The 16,732-nt window shown below is 48.5% G+C and overlaps 5 protein-coding genes across 5 annotated transcripts; 1 reads left to right on the plus strand and 4 right to left on the minus strand.

Moving 5' to 3' along the window:
* Nucleotides 1–793: 793 nt before the first annotated feature.
* Nucleotides 794–1,282, minus strand: N7471_010392 (uncharacterized protein; the record flags this gene model as incomplete). The annotated part of the gene is made up of 1 exon (XM_057283111.1): nt 794–1,282. One exon carries the CDS (start codon nt 1,280–1,282, stop codon nt 794–796), a length of 489 nt encoding a protein of 162 aa, XP_057132090.1.
* Nucleotides 1,283–1,695: 413 nt separating this feature from the next.
* N7471_010393 (uncharacterized protein) lies at nt 1,696–1,998 on the minus strand (the record flags this gene model as incomplete). Its single annotated transcript, XM_057283112.1, has 1 exon — nt 1,696–1,998. One exon carries the CDS (start codon nt 1,996–1,998, stop codon nt 1,696–1,698), a length of 303 nt encoding a protein of 100 aa, XP_057132091.1.
* A 1,219-nt stretch (nt 1,999–3,217) lies between these two features.
* On the minus strand, nt 3,218–5,143 carry N7471_010394 (Tetratricopeptide-like helical; the record flags this gene model as incomplete). Its single annotated transcript, XM_057283113.1, has 4 exons — nt 3,218–3,379; nt 3,406–3,855; nt 3,882–4,090; nt 4,564–5,143. 4 exons carry the CDS (start codon nt 5,141–5,143, stop codon nt 3,218–3,220), a joined length of 1,401 nt encoding a protein of 466 aa, XP_057132092.1.
* A 1,142-nt stretch (nt 5,144–6,285) lies between these two features.
* Nucleotides 6,286–12,367, plus strand: N7471_010395 (uncharacterized protein; the record flags this gene model as incomplete). The annotated part of the gene is made up of 5 exons (XM_057283114.1): nt 6,286–6,530; nt 6,769–8,181; nt 8,229–8,533; nt 8,609–11,827; nt 11,886–12,367. The coding sequence occupies 5 exons, from the start codon at nt 6,286–6,288 to the stop codon at nt 12,365–12,367; spliced, it is 5,664 nt and encodes a 1,887-aa protein (XP_057132093.1).
* A 1,205-nt stretch (nt 12,368–13,572) lies between these two features.
* On the minus strand, nt 13,573–14,060 carry N7471_010396 (uncharacterized protein; the record flags this gene model as incomplete). The annotated part of the gene is made up of 2 exons (XM_057283115.1): nt 13,573–13,695; nt 13,785–14,060. The coding sequence occupies 2 exons, from the start codon at nt 14,058–14,060 to the stop codon at nt 13,573–13,575; spliced, it is 399 nt and encodes a 132-aa protein (XP_057132094.1).
* Nucleotides 14,061–16,732: the final 2,672 nt, after the last annotated feature.

Raw genomic sequence — 16,732 nt, forward strand, 5'->3', positions numbered from 1 at the left:
ATGGTCTATGCGCCGATGAGCTCAAGAATATGATGTTCATCTGGCGGTTTCTCCAGTGTTTGCTACGAGGTTATCTACAGAAAGGTCTCAGGCCAGACTTTCGGCAAAATTCCAGGCAGGTAGAGACAGAGTTGGGTTGTCAGATCACCGATACTTGGATAGATAGGCCTTGGATTGGCTGCTACCAGACACCTGTTATCTTCCTATGTAGATAATCCGGTTCAAGTGGCGCATAAGCTACAATGGACCTCACGCCCCGTCATTCGAAGGAGGAAATGTGATCGTGCCTTTTTAATAGATGTTTGTCAGAGAAAGCTGACGGAATTATATCTCGAGAAGACTACTTTGGATCCAAGGCTGACAGTCACCATTATACTACAGTAGCGACCGCTTTCGCCTTCCATGTCGGACAACACTGAGGAGCTGTTTCAAACCCTGTATTTAAAGAACCGTCACAAGGCATAATTGTATTATACCAAACGAAGAAAAGACTAAGTGTTGTAAGTGCCAAAGTATTGTTACAGCTCTAAGATTACAGAACCACACTCACCATCGCGTCATTGGGCTCTCACACAAACACACTAACCTACCGAAAGATCGCCCGAAAGCTTGATCCCTGGAAATGAATAACTGTATTTCATATGATATAACAATAGCTACAAACTCAATAGATCTCAAAATAGCGACGGTGGCGAAGCGTATAAAGCATTGTAGCGTGAATACGTGCAATTGTGAGGCAAGTCAGATCTACCCTAGCACTTCACAAGGAATCATTTGCAAAGGATATTAGGCACTATTTTCCGTCTGCAATGCCTACTGCAGTCAGCGTCTCTGCAAGTCGCCGAGTCCAATCGTTATCTGGACCTACGGCCTTCTCATAGCCTCCTAGTGCTCGCTGGTACATCTCTTTTGCCTCCTTCAACTTGCCCTGACCATTGTAGAGATTCCCAAGGTTGTGGACTGTGCTAAGAGTAGACGTATGATCTAGACCTAGGGCTTTCTCTTTGCCTACTAGTGCTCGCTGGTACATTTCCTCTGCCTCCTTCAGCTTCCCCTGATCAGAGTAGAGACTCCCAGGGTTGTTGACTGTATCGAGAGTAGATATATGATCAGGTCCTAGGGCCTCCTCATATCCTACTAGTGCTCGCAGATACATCTCTTCGGCCTCCTTTAGCTTGCCCTGATCAGAGTAGAGATTCCCAAGGTTGTTAACTGTATCGAGAGTAGATGTATCATCAGGACCTAGAGCCTTCTCCTTGCCTGCTAGTGCTCGCTGGTACATCTCCTCTGCCTCCCTCAGCTTGCTCTGATCAGAGTAAAGATACCCCAAACAGTGGAATGTCCCCCATGACTTAATATTGTCATCTGACCAATCTAGATGACATGCATAATTGGCGTGTGGAAGAAGCCGTTGCTGAATCTTTGAGTAGTCCCTATTACTTTCACTTGGCACACAGTATCCAACAGATATGAGTGCGAGATCATTAAGCTGCTTCCAATCTACATTTTTGCTTGTGTTGGCAATATGAAGGCACCAGTCTTGTACCACTGGATGCATCGCATAGCTTCCTTTTTGTAGCTTACTTTCAAGAAGAGAGAATCCGACGAGAGACTTCACACCAATTTTAAACGCGAGTCAGCTTGCTATCGCCTTCTTGAGCCAGTCGGGGGCGTTTGAGCTATGACGGCCACTTTCTAACGAGTACCAGATATCTCGATATCAAAACGAGCAAGAAGCAGTAGAAGGTTTGCTGCGCTCGGGCCCCGCTTCTGCATCTCGAGATATGAGATCATCCATATTGGTAGCATGTTGCCTTGCTGGTACTGACGACCAGGACTCGATTGCAACTGTAGCTCGGTCCAAGATTCGTGGTAATACTCCAAGTACTCAGTGATGCTGGTTCCAGTTTCACGCATAAATGCCCCGGCGATTACAGTTGCCAAAGGGAGTCCATCCAAACGATCGGCAAGAGTGAGGATATCTATATATGTCAACATGGTCCATAGGATCTATTGATCATGTGCCTTGGTACCTAGATTGCTTTCAAGCTTGCTAGTGGTGGGCGGGCTGCGGCATCTACGCCCTGAACAGATGCGACAGCACTACCAACTTGGTAGTACCAAGCGTGCGTAACGCCAGTCATGGACTAGGCGTCGACGATCTGGCACGATTCTTTGTGAGACAAGACTCACCTTCGACACCTGAACACAGTCGAGAGCAATGCGTTAACCCGCATCCTATCGGCTTTCAGGACAGTGGCCACCACTACTCTGGAAGTGGAAGCACACGCTCTGCCAACGCACCTCCGCCTCCGCCTCCTCCACCGAGCGCAAAACATCATCACAAGCCTCCACACTCTGCCGCGCGATCACTCCATTTGGGATGCACTATGGCGAGCCCAGAAACGTAGGAACAATATCGGGTCGTACGCTCGTTTCCCACTAGCGGAAGCCCTGAAGACTATGAACCTAGAAAGATTAGATGAACTAGAGACGATCGACCCACGACCATTGCCGCCATGGCGAACTGAGTCCGTCACGGAGGTTGAAATCGGGTCAGACCGAGAGACGGCAAGAGAACGGGCTGAGACCGTGCGGTCCACATCCGCCATCGTGGTCTACTCTGATGCTTCAGGACGTGAAGGCCACATGGGCGCCGCCGCCGTAGCACTCGATAATAACCTGCAGGTTATCGAATCCCGACAGGTCCAGGTGGTACCGATGGACCGGTGGTCAGTTTACGTAGTAGAGCTAATAGGCATTTTCTACGCTGTTAGTACAGTATTGTAGAGGCGACGTAAAATTTCACTCATTTCTGACCAAGGAATTTTCAAAGGTAGGAAATGTTTATATTAGTTAGTTCAAGGTTGAGGGCATCTAAGAGCAAACTGTTATGGCGAAGCACACTATCATGTCATGCCGCATGTGCGAATAATGCTACCGGACCCTCCTATTGCTTATCTTCCGGTCCCTGGTTTTTTAGAAAGCAAGATCATAGTGGATATTATGGAACTCTTCACTATTTATCAAATATAGTGCGTGCGGTAGGTAATCCCTCCATAACCCTTGGTTGTTGGGGTCATTATCAGGGAAGATATCATCGAACTGTTGAGTTGCCCTGCGTACCCAATGATCAAAAACCTCGGTTCTCCTCATTCAATTCCGCGTGGCAAGATGCACAAGTCGATGAACGCTGAATGAACTATTACAGGCGTGTTCACTGATACATAAAGGAATACGCGTTCAAAAAACCTAGTGCATCAGTCCTCCTTTTTGCCGAACTTGGAGGTGGAAGAATCGACTGCGGGATATCTCGGGGGTTAATGCAGGCCATGAATGACAAATAGTCTGCTGCCAATTTATCTAAATCCTGGATCTGCTGGAAAGATATCATCCAAGAAGCACTGGGTTCTGAATCCCGGCGTAACGTCCGTCATCATGGAATTCTTCGCTCAACAGCTCAGCTGCGTCTGTCTCTCGCTCTTTGAATAGTGACAGATAATCAGATAGCTCGATCTTGTTTTCGTTTATGTAGGCAGCGGCTTGGTTTATTGCAAGCGGTAGAAATCCACGCTGCTCAAGGAGAGCGGCAGTTGTATAGTTGTTATGCAGCAGACCCACTTGGATGAGTGAATTTTCCAGTATCTTCATGGCAGTGATTTGATCGACATCGGGAATAAATAGAACATTGGGTGATGCCACTCTCACAGCTAGCTTTCGATTACGAGAGGTAAAGGGAACATGACCATTCTCACTGCGAGGGAGAATATATTTGAGCGGTGGCGCAGTCGCGCTCCCCTTGGTCCACATTTCCATATTGTCTGCGTTGTCAAAACCAGAAGCCATTTTCCGGCCCTATATTGACTAAGATGAGCATTGACTTGCTCTTTCATCTTCGCTGGCTCTATATCCGAAATGCCTAGTGCCGAGGCAATGTTCATGTAGGCTTGTTGCACACTCTTGTAGCTGGTACATGGAATCCAAAAGATGGAGCATTCAGGGACCTTTTCTCGCGTGCGGTAGGCCAGCTCCAGGGCGATTTGTGTTTTCCCAATCCCTCCTAGCCCATGAATAGCAACCTTGGTCGGGCCTATTCCGTGAATAATAAACTTTTCAAAATAACCGACCTCCTGTTGACAGCCAACAAATCGAGGATTTCGAGCCAAGGGTACCATCCAGTGGCGCGTTTCTTTTGTGTTACTGCTCTGGGTATGGCCGTATAGAGGGACTACTCCCAGAAGAGCTCTAGTGTAAGCAGCTGTAGTAAGGGCGGCGTATCCCCTTGCCATTGTTTGTGCTTATGCGAGTCGCAATAATCGCAAACTCCTTCAATGACCAAGCATGGCAACTGGTCCATCAGCCCGGCTGCTTCCATTTCAAAACAGATGATATTCAGCTCTCGGGCAATAGCGTCTCGTGTTGTAGTACATTTCATAACTTGGTTCTTAGACGCAATCAGACCGTAATGAATGACGGGCTCTTTGTTTTCTCGTGTTATGCGCGTAAATAGTTGGTCCGGTTCACATTTTGAGCAGTCGGCACTCTTGCCTTCATGGTCATAACTCGCTTGGAACAGCCAATCTTTATCTGGGCGTGAAAATTGTTCTTGAAGCTTTTCATGTTTCTGAAGTATCTCGGATGCGATTTCTTCAATCAATATGTTTCCACCCGTGACATTACTGCGCATTTGAGATATTGCAGTTAGCAAATATTGCGGTGGCTTGTTGAGCGACCCAGTGCGTTCGAAACATCCATCACGAAGTGTCTTCCCATAGTCATACTGGATCACGCCCCCAGAGGTCGCAGCTGGCATGCTGATAACCACGTCGCCCACGCGAATATCGGCATCTTTGCTGGGTACACCGCCCCCGATGCCCACCATCAACCCAAATCGGAGAGACGGAAACGTCGGAATCATGTGAGCGAGCACGACTGCTGCAGAGGTGGTTCCGTAAACCCCTGACGGTAGGCAGGCTACCACTATATTGTGTCCACTAACGCTACCAAATGTGTAGGCGTTGTGGTCGGATTTGGACTGGGACAGTTGACTGTGGAGTTTGTCAAGCATCGTCTTTGCCGCTGTCATTTCTAGTGGCAAGGCGCAGATCCACGCGACCGTGTAGTCTTCATGTGAGAATATCATTCTTGCTGTCATCGGCGATAAGAGAATGAAAGTCAAATGTTATTGAACAAGCATGCTTAGAGTAGCTCACAATGCACAGGAAACCCTCCTCTTGTTGACTTGTTTGCGTCCATATAGAAAGTTCCAGCTATAATGGCTACTCTTTACAGTGACGATACATGAATTAAGGTATCCTTGAGAGTAGAATAATGTATAGGTTATCTTTGCCCTGAAACGAGGAACGAGTGAAGGGGTTACTACCCTGCGCGAGCTGCCCGCAAAGTTTTGGTGCGTTCGTACTGCAAAAACCATGCCCGTTCTCGCCGCTTGATTCGTCGATTTTCGCCGCCAAGAGATGTTCTTGTTCGCTCGTGGCTGTCGTGGGCTAAGTTGTCTTATTGCTCATCTACTTCTCCATCCATCTTAGCTATTAGGGTTCTAGGGTTTCATTCTGGACTTCTCTCTACGTTTCCCTTCCATGACTGGCTCGTCCTTGGTTGTATACCTCTCTTCTTGGCTTAACGCACTGCTATTGACTTCCACGCTTGGCGTCGCTGATTCGCTGACTTGTGGAATCCTCGCTAGGCTTGGCCTTCGCTGGTCCACCAGGCTCTAGGGGTTCATCTGCACTAGTTCGCACATTTACCTTCCATTTTTGCCTCTCTTCTATTCTATAGCTCTCTTCTTACCATGACGCACTGCAACTTATTCTCACGCCTTGCTTCACTGACATGTGAGAGCACTCAGAGTGCTGTCGGAACATCGGCTGCAGTTACTTAGCTTTATAATTTTATTCGATTGTTTGGGCTACCATGATTCAAATAGATCCAATCGGCTTCGGCTGCTGTCTTCCGTAACTTTAAAGCACGCTATGACTATGCAGCCACAACTCCTCGCACTCCCGCTAGGCCCGATATCGTCGACTATTACCTCACGAAAGAAAAAAATTACCCAGCTTGGCTCTTTTGTGAGATTTCATTTCCATGTTTCCTTCTGCTTCGTACTACTTTTGTTCGGTGTAAAGCGGCCCCTTGACGTAATATCTCGTCCATTAACGTTTCTCAGTCTGCTACCTGCACTTGACAATCTTCACTTATAATGACCAGGTTATCTAACTTCTCGTGTGTGGTACAGCTTCAGTATGCTAGTTCATCGATCTTGTCATGACTGTGGTCGCCGGGTTCGTCTATCTACAACCATCGAACCACCGCGGTGTCCTGCCTGTCGATTGGCCTCTTTGCCGCCTCTGGTCGAAACGCGTACCTGCTTGGGCTGCCGCGTTCCGATTCCTGCACTTTCATACAATCTTCGCTGCGCGCTTTGCCAAACTCGGCCATCTTCCCAGCCTCTTCTTCTCGATGTTCGCCCTTGTTATGACTGTGGAACCCCTTTTCATGCTCGGACTGGCGTGATTCGTTGTTTCGATTGTCGGTCCAGAAGATCAACTGTTGTGCAAGCCCCCGTCGATTATGGCCACTTACGTACAACTACCTTTGACCCCTTCGTTAACTCGTTTCAGCGCCTTCACGACGCTGGAGAATCCGTACTAGAAAGGGGATCGCATTTGAGGCCTCTGGCACCAGTTCCGCAGCCACAGTTGACTCTCCCACAGTCATTCGATCTTCCAAACACTGACCATCATCCAGCCCCTCCCCCATTAGACCCGAGAACCGAGCCGAGAACGCAAAGATTTGTACTTCCTGCGGGTCCTCTGCCGGTACCTATCTTGCAACAGTCGCTGCTCTCACAACCAACCCTACTCGCCGTAGAGAAAAGACTTTATTGCGGCCCGCGGTCAAAAAGCAAAGAACGCTAGACTCGCGGACGTTCCAGGACAATTTGAATCGAGCGCTGTGTTTCCTGGGCGACGAGCTGGAGACTCGGGCCGTTGCCTCCGATGCATTTCCCCCGGAGATATCCAGCTCACATATACGAGCGTCCGTGGCCAGATACGAGGATTTTATTTCCGCAGCTGCCAAGAGAAGTGTCTGTTGCTCATGTGGGAAATTTGTACCCAACCCCAATGTCTACCAGGTAGATAATGAGGAACCTTTACTCCTGCCATTGAAGGGGCTTCTTGATACCTGTGGCCGACATAATAACATTTGGGATGTCTGTTCGTCGTGCCATACTTCACTCAATCGACATATGATTCCGAAGTTCTCGGCCAAGAATATGGTGAATGTGACTCTATGCCAGGACTATCCGTCCACTCTAGAAGGTCTCACTCTCACGGAGGAATGCCTTATTGCAAAGTGCCATCCTCTAGGTGTCGTTCTAAAACTTCGGCCGGGGGGCCACCCCTCGCCCGTCAATTATCACGCTCTCCGGGGGCATTTCATTGTTATTCCACAAGACCCGGGACCACTGCTCAACATCCTGCCGAGCCCGGAGTTAACGCTACATAGCCTGATCAAGGTGTTCTGGTTGGGTGCTCGACCTCCCAAAGATTCGGACCTTAGTCCCTTTCTTCTCGTTCGGAAGGCGAAAGTTCTGGCGGCTTTGCAATACCTTGTTCAATACAACCACCTCTACCGGGACCTCACCATTAACCAGCCCATGATCGATGACTGGAGCGATGACTTCATCCCGCCAGAGCTGCGAGATAGCATCATCTGTCTCGACGAGCCTGATCACCATGAGCGTGAAGGGTACACCGTGGACCTGCGGACGGGAAACTACGAGAACGATCTTCAGGCTGCCCAAGATAGTGCGTGTGATGTCCACATCGGCGAGCCTTTCATCACCGGCTCCGTCTCCACGGACATCAATGGAGAACTTCAAGACCCTAACCTTCGTGTACTGGACGCATTGTTCAGCGTAATCACGAACAGACTGCCGACATTGACCGAGGGCACATGTCATCGAAAAATGCCTGTTATCTCTTACAAAATCCATGGACAAGCCACCCTAGTGGACCACTGGTCAGATCCCCATTATTTTACCGCCGCTTTCCCAACCTTGTTCCCCGTCGGGATTGGGGGCCATCTGGACGAGCGAACTATCCCGGTGTCACTTGGGGCTTATGCCGAGTGGGCTTTGAGCCACCATAGTAGAAGGTGCCTCCACTCTGTCAATGAGGGTACGTCTATACTAATCCGCGTAGGTTCGCACGCCATAAAACCTTCATGTACTTGTTATATGATGTGATCCAGCTCCGAAAGTCGTCAATAGGCAACGCCTTCCTCATCAAACGCCAGAATTGGCAGTCGGCAACCAAGGACATCACATCTCTGACAGTGAGCCAACTCCAGAATGCAGCGAAGACGGTTGCAACGGGCCAGAAAATTGAGGATTCAATCATTCGACGACTGCTACGAAATATCGTGGCTATCGGCATGCAGGTCCCAGGATCCTTTGCTCAGAAACTCAGATTGCGCTCTGAAATTCGAGGGCTGATTACACGATACGGCATGCCCGCTTTTTGAATCACCATCAACCCCTCCGACCTACGGAACCCGCTCGTCCTGATCCTGGCCGGTGTAGAGTACTCTGGGAACAACTTGCCCGCAGCAAATGCCGCTATACGTGAAGCTGCTGCTACCTCTAACCCGGCAGCTGTCGCTGAGTTCTTCCATCACGTCTGCAAAGCCATCCTGGAAGGCCTTCTTGCTACCAATACGGGCCAGATCGGGATCCTTGGTGACCTCTCCAACCATTTTGCTGTTGTAGAGACAAATGGCCGAGGTATGCTACATCTCCATGGATTAGCGTGGGCGAGAGGTAACTTAACTTTCACTACATTGCGTGACCGGCTCCTCCAGGACATCAACTTTGCGGCTCGTATGCTTCACTACCTAGAGTCAATCATTATGCAAGGCATTGACGAAAGTATTCCACACGACCCTGAAGTGAACATTCCCTGCACGCAACCCTCGGCCAAAGATTTCGAATCCGATGAAGACTTCCATCTTCGACTATCACATGACAGCAATTGTGTCGCTCGTAAAACGCAAGTCCATTCGAAACACCATCTCGCCACATGCTTCAAGTACCGGCAAACGGGACCCGGAAAGAATGCATGTCGATTTGGCATGCCCCGAGATCTGGTTCCCGTCTCTAAGATAGATGAGTTTGGACTGATCCACCTCGCTCGAAACCACGCCTGGATAAACCCATGGAATCCCGCCATTGCTAGTTGTGTCCGTTCTAATCACGACATCTCTTGGATTCCAACAGTCTCCAAATCTTTGTCGCTGATCTATTATATCACCAACTACGCCACGAAAGATGACGTCTCTCCTTGGCAGATGGTGGCCAAGGCGGCTTTGTTGAAGCAATCCATTGAGAAGGCAAAAGTTGCTGAGCCACCAACAGCGATAGACCTGCGACTTCGAGAAAAGGGTGTCAAGAATTTTGCACTACGCTGCTTTAATGCTCTCTCTCATGACCGGGAGATCAGTGGTGTGCAGGTCGCCAGCGTCTTACTTCAACTACCAACCTATTACACGATCAACTACAACTTCATTCGCATCAACCTCTGGTGGCTAAGGCGCTATATCCGGACGATCATTCAGCCAGACGGCCTTCAAAGTAGTCACTCTTCTGACCCCATGGCAGAAGAACCTTGCGCGTACGAAACGGGCGACACCGCCCCCGTAAGCATCTTTGACAATTATAAATGGCGTGGACCACACCTGGCTCCTCTTGCGTTATTTGAATACTGCATGCTTGTCAAGGCAAAGGATGTACGCGATGCCATTGCTGACGACGTGGACTTCGACCCAAACCACCCGAGATATGCCACGCATGTACAGCGCCTGGCGCGCACCCCATCACAAGTGGCCACCGTGACTTTCAATGGACAGCTAACCGAATTCCAGCCCGCAGAAGACGCGGTTCCAGGAGGTCATCCAAAAACAACCGCGATCATGAACGACGTAGCGGAGATATTATTGGGGCTCTTTGTTCCCTGGGATCAATTGATTAACCTCTTCCGACCGTCTACGAAAAGAACGGACACTTGCGTTCAAATATGGGCGGCTGTGGAACCAACCCTCACATTTCACAACCGAGGCTTTGCAAGAAATATCGAGTTACTGCGAAAGTCCAAGGAAGACTGTCAAGCCGATGCAAAAATGTGGAAGTCTGCAAACGGCACTGCCGACTCATTTCACCATGATGCTGAAGACTTTGAGCCCGCCAATTTTGGTTCTGATGACGAAGAGACCGAAGAATTCTTCCACCTGCAGGATGAGAATTTCAATGCGGAGACGTTGATCGCTGCATACTACTCCATTAGCAAAGCATGGCATCGAGAGACGTTGGTCACGGGCCGGCGGATCCCTGCCTTGCTCCACACGATAGACCGAACGCGCAGCTTGTCACTACAGAACCTCCAGCCGCTAGACATCTTCAACCCTCCAGCATACGAATCTTCTGGGCTAAGGTTCCTCCCACCATCTACTTTACAAGCATGGGAGTTTCAACTAAAATGTTGCGTCAATATTAGTCCAGAAGAGAGCACGGATGGTGATGCTGGGACTTTTGGATTTGCACTTGACGACTTTGACATCCAGGTTGAAGATGGCATCCTGCATCCTACGCTAGCTAACTCAGACACTATCCCTGCTACGGATGATCTCCAATCCCGAGTTGGCCAGAATCCTACTGGCGCCTCTCTTGCGTCCCTGATCAACGAGGAGATTCCCCTAAATCGGAAACAACGAATGGTAGTAGAGAGGGTGCTCTCTGAAGCTTTGACCTGGGCTGATCACCCTTATGATTCGTCGCAGCGCAAGCAGACTCTCCTCTATGTTGGAGGTGAAGGTGGCACAGGTAAGAGCCAGATTGTCAAGGCAATTGTCGCTGGTATGAACCTTGTCGGACGAAAGGACGAAGTGATCCTCATGGCACCGACGGGTGCCGCGGCCGATAACATCGGCGGAAATACGTACCATACATCTTTAGGGATATCCATTGACCGTTCACGTAAAACCGGTATGAAATCCAGAGTGAGACGGCTCTGGTCTCGCAAGACTATCATGATCGTGGACGAAGTCAGCATGATGGATCTACGTATGATCAGCGTAATTGATAATCAATGCAAGATCGCCAAAGCCCTCGACAGATCCTCCCCTGACCTTTTCGGTGGCCTTCCTGTCGTCATCTTTATCGGTGACTTTTTCCAGTTTCCGCCTGTTCTGGGCCCAGCACTGTGGAGGGAACCAAGAAGGGGCATAGATGAGGAAGATAATGGTCGGTTACTCTGGCATCAATTCAAAGAGGTAATCATCTTGGATGAGCAAATGAGACAGGCGGAAGAAGACGCTCCATTCCGCGATCTGCTATCACGAGCCAGGACAGGCACTTTAACGGAAGCCGATCGATCGTTTCTTAACAGCAAAACAGTCACATCCCTGGTCAGCCCTCAACTAGAAAATGCTACCACCGTAGTTAAGCTGAACTCTCTGCGACATCAGGTGAACCGCGTTCGATTAGAAGAGTTCGCCCGGACCCGATGCCAGAACATATATATATTTCCCGCGCTTCACACGCGGACCAAGTCCACTGGCCCAATGAACTTGCGACTCCGTGCAGATGACTTACTCCAGCAGCCCGACCAAGGTACCAAGATCCCGTTCCCGGGGCTCTTTCTATACACGCCAAACATGCCTGCCGTCATCTTAACTAACATTTGCACTCTTCTCGGCCTGGTCAACGGAGCTACGGGGACTGCCATAGGCATCGTGGTCGATCCGACTGGTGAGTTGATCTTTCCGTGAACGGTCCGGAACCCAACAGCCTAACCCTTCCCTACCAGCCGAATTCTTTGAAATCGACTACCTCTATATCATGTGCACTAAACCACCGTCCTGCGTTATATTTAAACCGAACAGGTCAAAGGATACCGGATTTCAAGACCTTGAGCCTTCAGCCATGCCAGTCTTCCCTTTAGAACGATCTATTACCCTGAAAGGCTACTCGGTACGAAGGAAGCAAGTTCCCATGTGCCCGGCTTTCTGCCTTACCGACTACAAAGTGCAAGGCTCGACACTCGCAGCTGCGATCCTTGACCTCAAAGATGACCCCACTATCCGAGGACAAGATCGTCACCGGAAATATTGCTCGACCTATGTGCAGCTATCTCGACTTCGGTCCTCCAAAGGCCTTCATCTCCTTCAGAATCTCGACATGCAAGACCTTCGATTCGGTCCTGATCCTCAACTGCTAACTGAAATGGAAAGACTCCAGAAACTCGAACTAGAGACGATTGCTGCATGGCATGGGGCTTCAAACATATAGGTCGTGATCGTATTAGAATAGTGCAATGACGTACGTCCTTCTTACAAGTTAGTGTCTTTCTTGCTTCAGATGAGACAGACCATGAAATACTCGTAAAACCCCTGCTCTGAGTGGCCGTTCTTCAATTCACTCTGACTTTATGGGCATATTTCCGCATGCATTATCAACCAATCATACTCTGATCCGCGCTGTACTACCCGACTTCGTATGCATATAATTGGCTTATCTTTAGGAAGATTTTAACTTTCTGCCCCTGAATCAAAACCAAGAGTTTCCGCCTTCATGTTATCACTCACCCTTGTCATCAATTTTTCGGTCGGTTCGTTTCAGGGCCACAGCGTGCGCAGCGCGCGTCACCAGTCAGGAATATTAATAATCCGAGTCTATCCTTAATATGGTGTAGAATATCTTGGTATTAGGGTTAGAGAAACGATCGAAGAGTGTAGGTGGTGACACCAGTTTGGGGAAGTACTGTATACCCCTAGTACCTAATCCTAGATTTCCAGACGGGACGCTATTCGCTCCAAGGCTCTAAGCTGCTTCAATGGCTTTGAGCCATGAATATCTAGCAGACGCGCCTCTTGGTCATAGACCAACTAGAGACTAATTGGCGCTGAAAGCTAGCGGTTTGATCTCGGGTTAGACTGCTACTGTTGCGGAGGCTGAATGGAGATGCTATGTGGTTAATGTGTGCATGCGACCCATCACCACTGTGGGGTTCGAACGCGTCTATAAAGTGCTTATAGGCGAAAGGGTGATATGTAATCCTTCCAAAATCTGTGTTTGTTCAATAATGCAGTGATCGGCTGCCTAAAGGAAAAGGGGGGGGGGACCTTATATCCCTTCACGTCAAGAGAATTTACTCGCCTCTTTCGTTCTTTTTTTGCTTTTTTTTATTTTTTGCGCCATATCTACCCCTATGATACCACACGAGCGTGATAAAACGGAGCGTATGAGATTCAATGCTCTGATGTCTCAGGTGGAAAGATCAAATTAATAAGGATTCTAAGCGGGAGCGAAGGCTATCAAAATGATTTGAATAAGTGTGCATTGATTGGAATTGCAAATAGCGCCAAAAACATCACTTATTATAAAAACAAAATACCACGCACGCAATTTCTAAACTGATACGACAAACGTATACAACAATCCCCCGTCCTTTGTCGATCTCTCTTTTTATCCTGGCTGGCCTTTTCCATCATTCTTCAAGGCTGGGATCCATTGTTCTCATTGTCATTGAGAATATTTTCATTGTTACTTCCATCGCTCTGGTCATTGATATCAGCTTCAAAAAGTGATCCCAGGGCGAAGAATACTGTGGATCTCATCTGTGGATCTGTTGTCAGGCCTTTTTTCAGATGAGGCTTATGACACATTAGCATCTAGAAGCGCACGCTCGGAGATGATTTATACTAACGTATAGATAAGAGGCACAGTTGAAGGCGAAAATTTGTTTGATCTCTTCAAGCACAGTGCCGTAGGTGGGGGGAGGGGCCTCATGGAATATGGGATCGATGGGAACAAAGCCGGTGCCAGTGCCAGACATAGGAATATCCTGCGGTGCACTCTGGGTGGAATCTCGCGTGTTGTATGGTGGTGGAGACAGTCCTTGCTCTTGGAGCAGTGGCATATCGTCATTCTCGCGCTGTGGCTGCGGATTTTCTCTCCTTGCCCTTGTTTGTTGTCCAGCCATCGTGGTGTGTAGTGTAAAAAAGAGGTGATTGTAGAGACATGGTCCATGCCAACGCTTTATAGCACTTCATCAACTCTGAGATCCCGTCCCTACTAAAACAGTGTGCTGTGAATGGCTCTCCAGGGTGTGATCGGGTCTTTACTAGAGGGATTTGGCGAGCATTCATATATTAGCTCCACGACAGGGGTGCTTGGTTGAGGCTAATTAGCCATTGATATCAGATACCGGGCGTCCTAGGCCATCCCTTCCGGCGCACACTAACGTGATCGAAAAAGAAAACGTGGTATGGAAGCTTCGATTTCCCTACCGTGCCAACTTCATCGTTTTGATGAGAATTGATTTACATCTTCCTATCCTACCTCATATTCCCCCCAAAAGCGAATAAGGCGATACAGATAGGGACCACTTTGGGGTAGCTAGCTAGTCAACCAGTGGCAAATAAGCAGGGAGGTCGTTAATTCGCTGCTGCGGGGCCCGGTGGCTGAAAGCATACCTCTAATGGCCCAGGCTCAACGTCTCCAAACGATCACGCCTGGTGGCGACCGAGCTGGGTCCATAGTTCAGGAGATGGATTTTGTGTGGACAGCGATCGATTTCTAATTCCCCAAGATGTTGAACCGGCACTTGCCTCCTCATCCGTGCCCTTTAATAAGTGTAGTCGTGACAATACAGGCTCAGTTTCTTGTAAACCAAGTTGCAGAGCAAATGAAAAAATGGAATAAATTAAAATTGAAATTAAAAGAGGAGAAGATCAAAGTGAAAAAAAATGGACCGGATCTACCCCTGACACAGCCGCCGAATGACATACCTTTGGTAGGGCATCTGAAAATTTGGGATTCACTCCGCAGTCAATTGCGCAGTCAACTTGCAGTAGAGGTGGGGCTACGTCGTGGGAGCCAGGCCCCTGAAATTATAATTGGATAACGGATGTAATCGGATATTCGAGAGCAAGGGTTCTGAGACATGGGGACAAAGCCGTTTGCTTTGAGAAACTTAGATCAGCCTTCGTAGTTAGGCCTACTTAGGCCGCCGATCGTAAAATGATGGTGCGAGAAAAAGATAAGCTTCAAAACGTGGGATGTTGTGTATGTCACTTTTAGAGACTAACGGCAGGGTACGCTCGGTCCGCCACTGAGCCGCGGCCATTCTATGGTCAAAGACTCAACGGCTATCCTATGATTGCAAAGAACAACATTTCACGCTACTGTTTACTTGACTAAGGAAACACAACGCTGTCGTGTAGAGCGAGAATGCGACTATAGATGTGGCTCGATTCACGTCTTCAATCGAGACAGTGAGCGAGGGGGATGGCCGAACGCAGCAGATGGTCGCGTTTAACTCCAAGCAAGACCCTCGGCTTTGGCCAGAGTCAGCCTTAGTACCCGCATGTGGAATAAGCAGTTTAGACGAGCTACCGGACAGGCCGATCGGCCATCTCTCCACATCTCGCAATATGGTCGATAGCTCCATACTTTTGGTACTTTATAATTACCAAGATCTGTTCACTTGCTTGGTCCCTTGATTGAGGTATATTGGCGATTTGCGTCACTGGGTATCAGGTACAAGGTACAAGGTACGGCTTGGGTTGTATGTAGGCAGAATTGATCGTGTCTTAAGGAACTTCAAGATCATGGCGACTTCGGATAATTCTGGGGGCCGAGTCGCTTAATTATCTCCGTCGCGGGGGCTTAATCTACGTTTTACTGATTCATGCCCGCGATGCCCCGTGATGCTAGTTTAAGGAGCGCAAATCAGCCTGTTATATCGGTAAAGGTAAATAGCTTGTTATCACGGACTATACATAGCCCCTATACTATGGCAAACGGCAAGGGGGAGACCGTGCCATCGGAACTAAACCTTCGCAAACCCTGGTCTCCAGTCCGATTAGTTATATCCTTGTCGCGGCCAAGGTTGCGCCTTGCTAGCGGATGGAGCATCCGAAGGCTAGACCCGTGCTAAGCGATGCTCGATCTCAATAAATTGCCATTCTTTTGAATCTAAGAACCGGTCTGCCGGTGGACCGAAGGTTGGAGGCCACCGTCCAATAGCTTTTTGAGGCAATTACGTAAATTCCGGAGTTCCCAAGGCCGATCCTTGATTTTACACAACTATAGTGGCATGCAGTTCAGTGAGCCCAGACTTCACTCTATACAGCCGATGTATGTTGAAACTCGTTTGCAGAGTTTACTTACATTTGAGGTGTCAAGGTGTCAAGGTGTCAATAGACTTCCGCAAAGCTCGCAAAACCCGAAACCCGACCCGACCCGACCCTCAAAAGGGTCGGGTTTCGATCCTATTTCTAAAGCTCGCAGCGGGTTTCGGGCTTTTGGCTTGGGCCCAAAGCTCCAAGGGGGGTGCTCGACGAGCCCCCCCTCCCCTTAACGACTAAACAGTGCAAACAGAGGAATCACATGATTTATGAAAATTACAGTATGTTTAGGGCCTGTTTTTAAGCCTTTTAAAATTATAGAATAGATAGATAGTTAAATATATAAATTACAATTTAAATATAAAGAAAGTAATAAGTTTAGGAGGTCAAATAAATTACAGAGGTTTATAGGAAATAGTAGTTTTATCGTATATAGTAAAGATATATCTCCCCTTTCAAAATACACATTTTATTCCTTTTCTTATTTTCTCACTTTCTACCGGTCGTATTAAGTTCAAATTTA

The sequence above is a fragment of the Penicillium samsonianum genome, assembly GCF_028829775.1.
Source record: "Penicillium samsonianum strain IBT 33392 chromosome Unknown utg000006l_segment0_segment0, whole genome shotgun sequence".
Classification (NCBI taxonomy): Eukaryota; Fungi; Ascomycota; class Eurotiomycetes; order Eurotiales; family Aspergillaceae; genus Penicillium; species Penicillium samsonianum.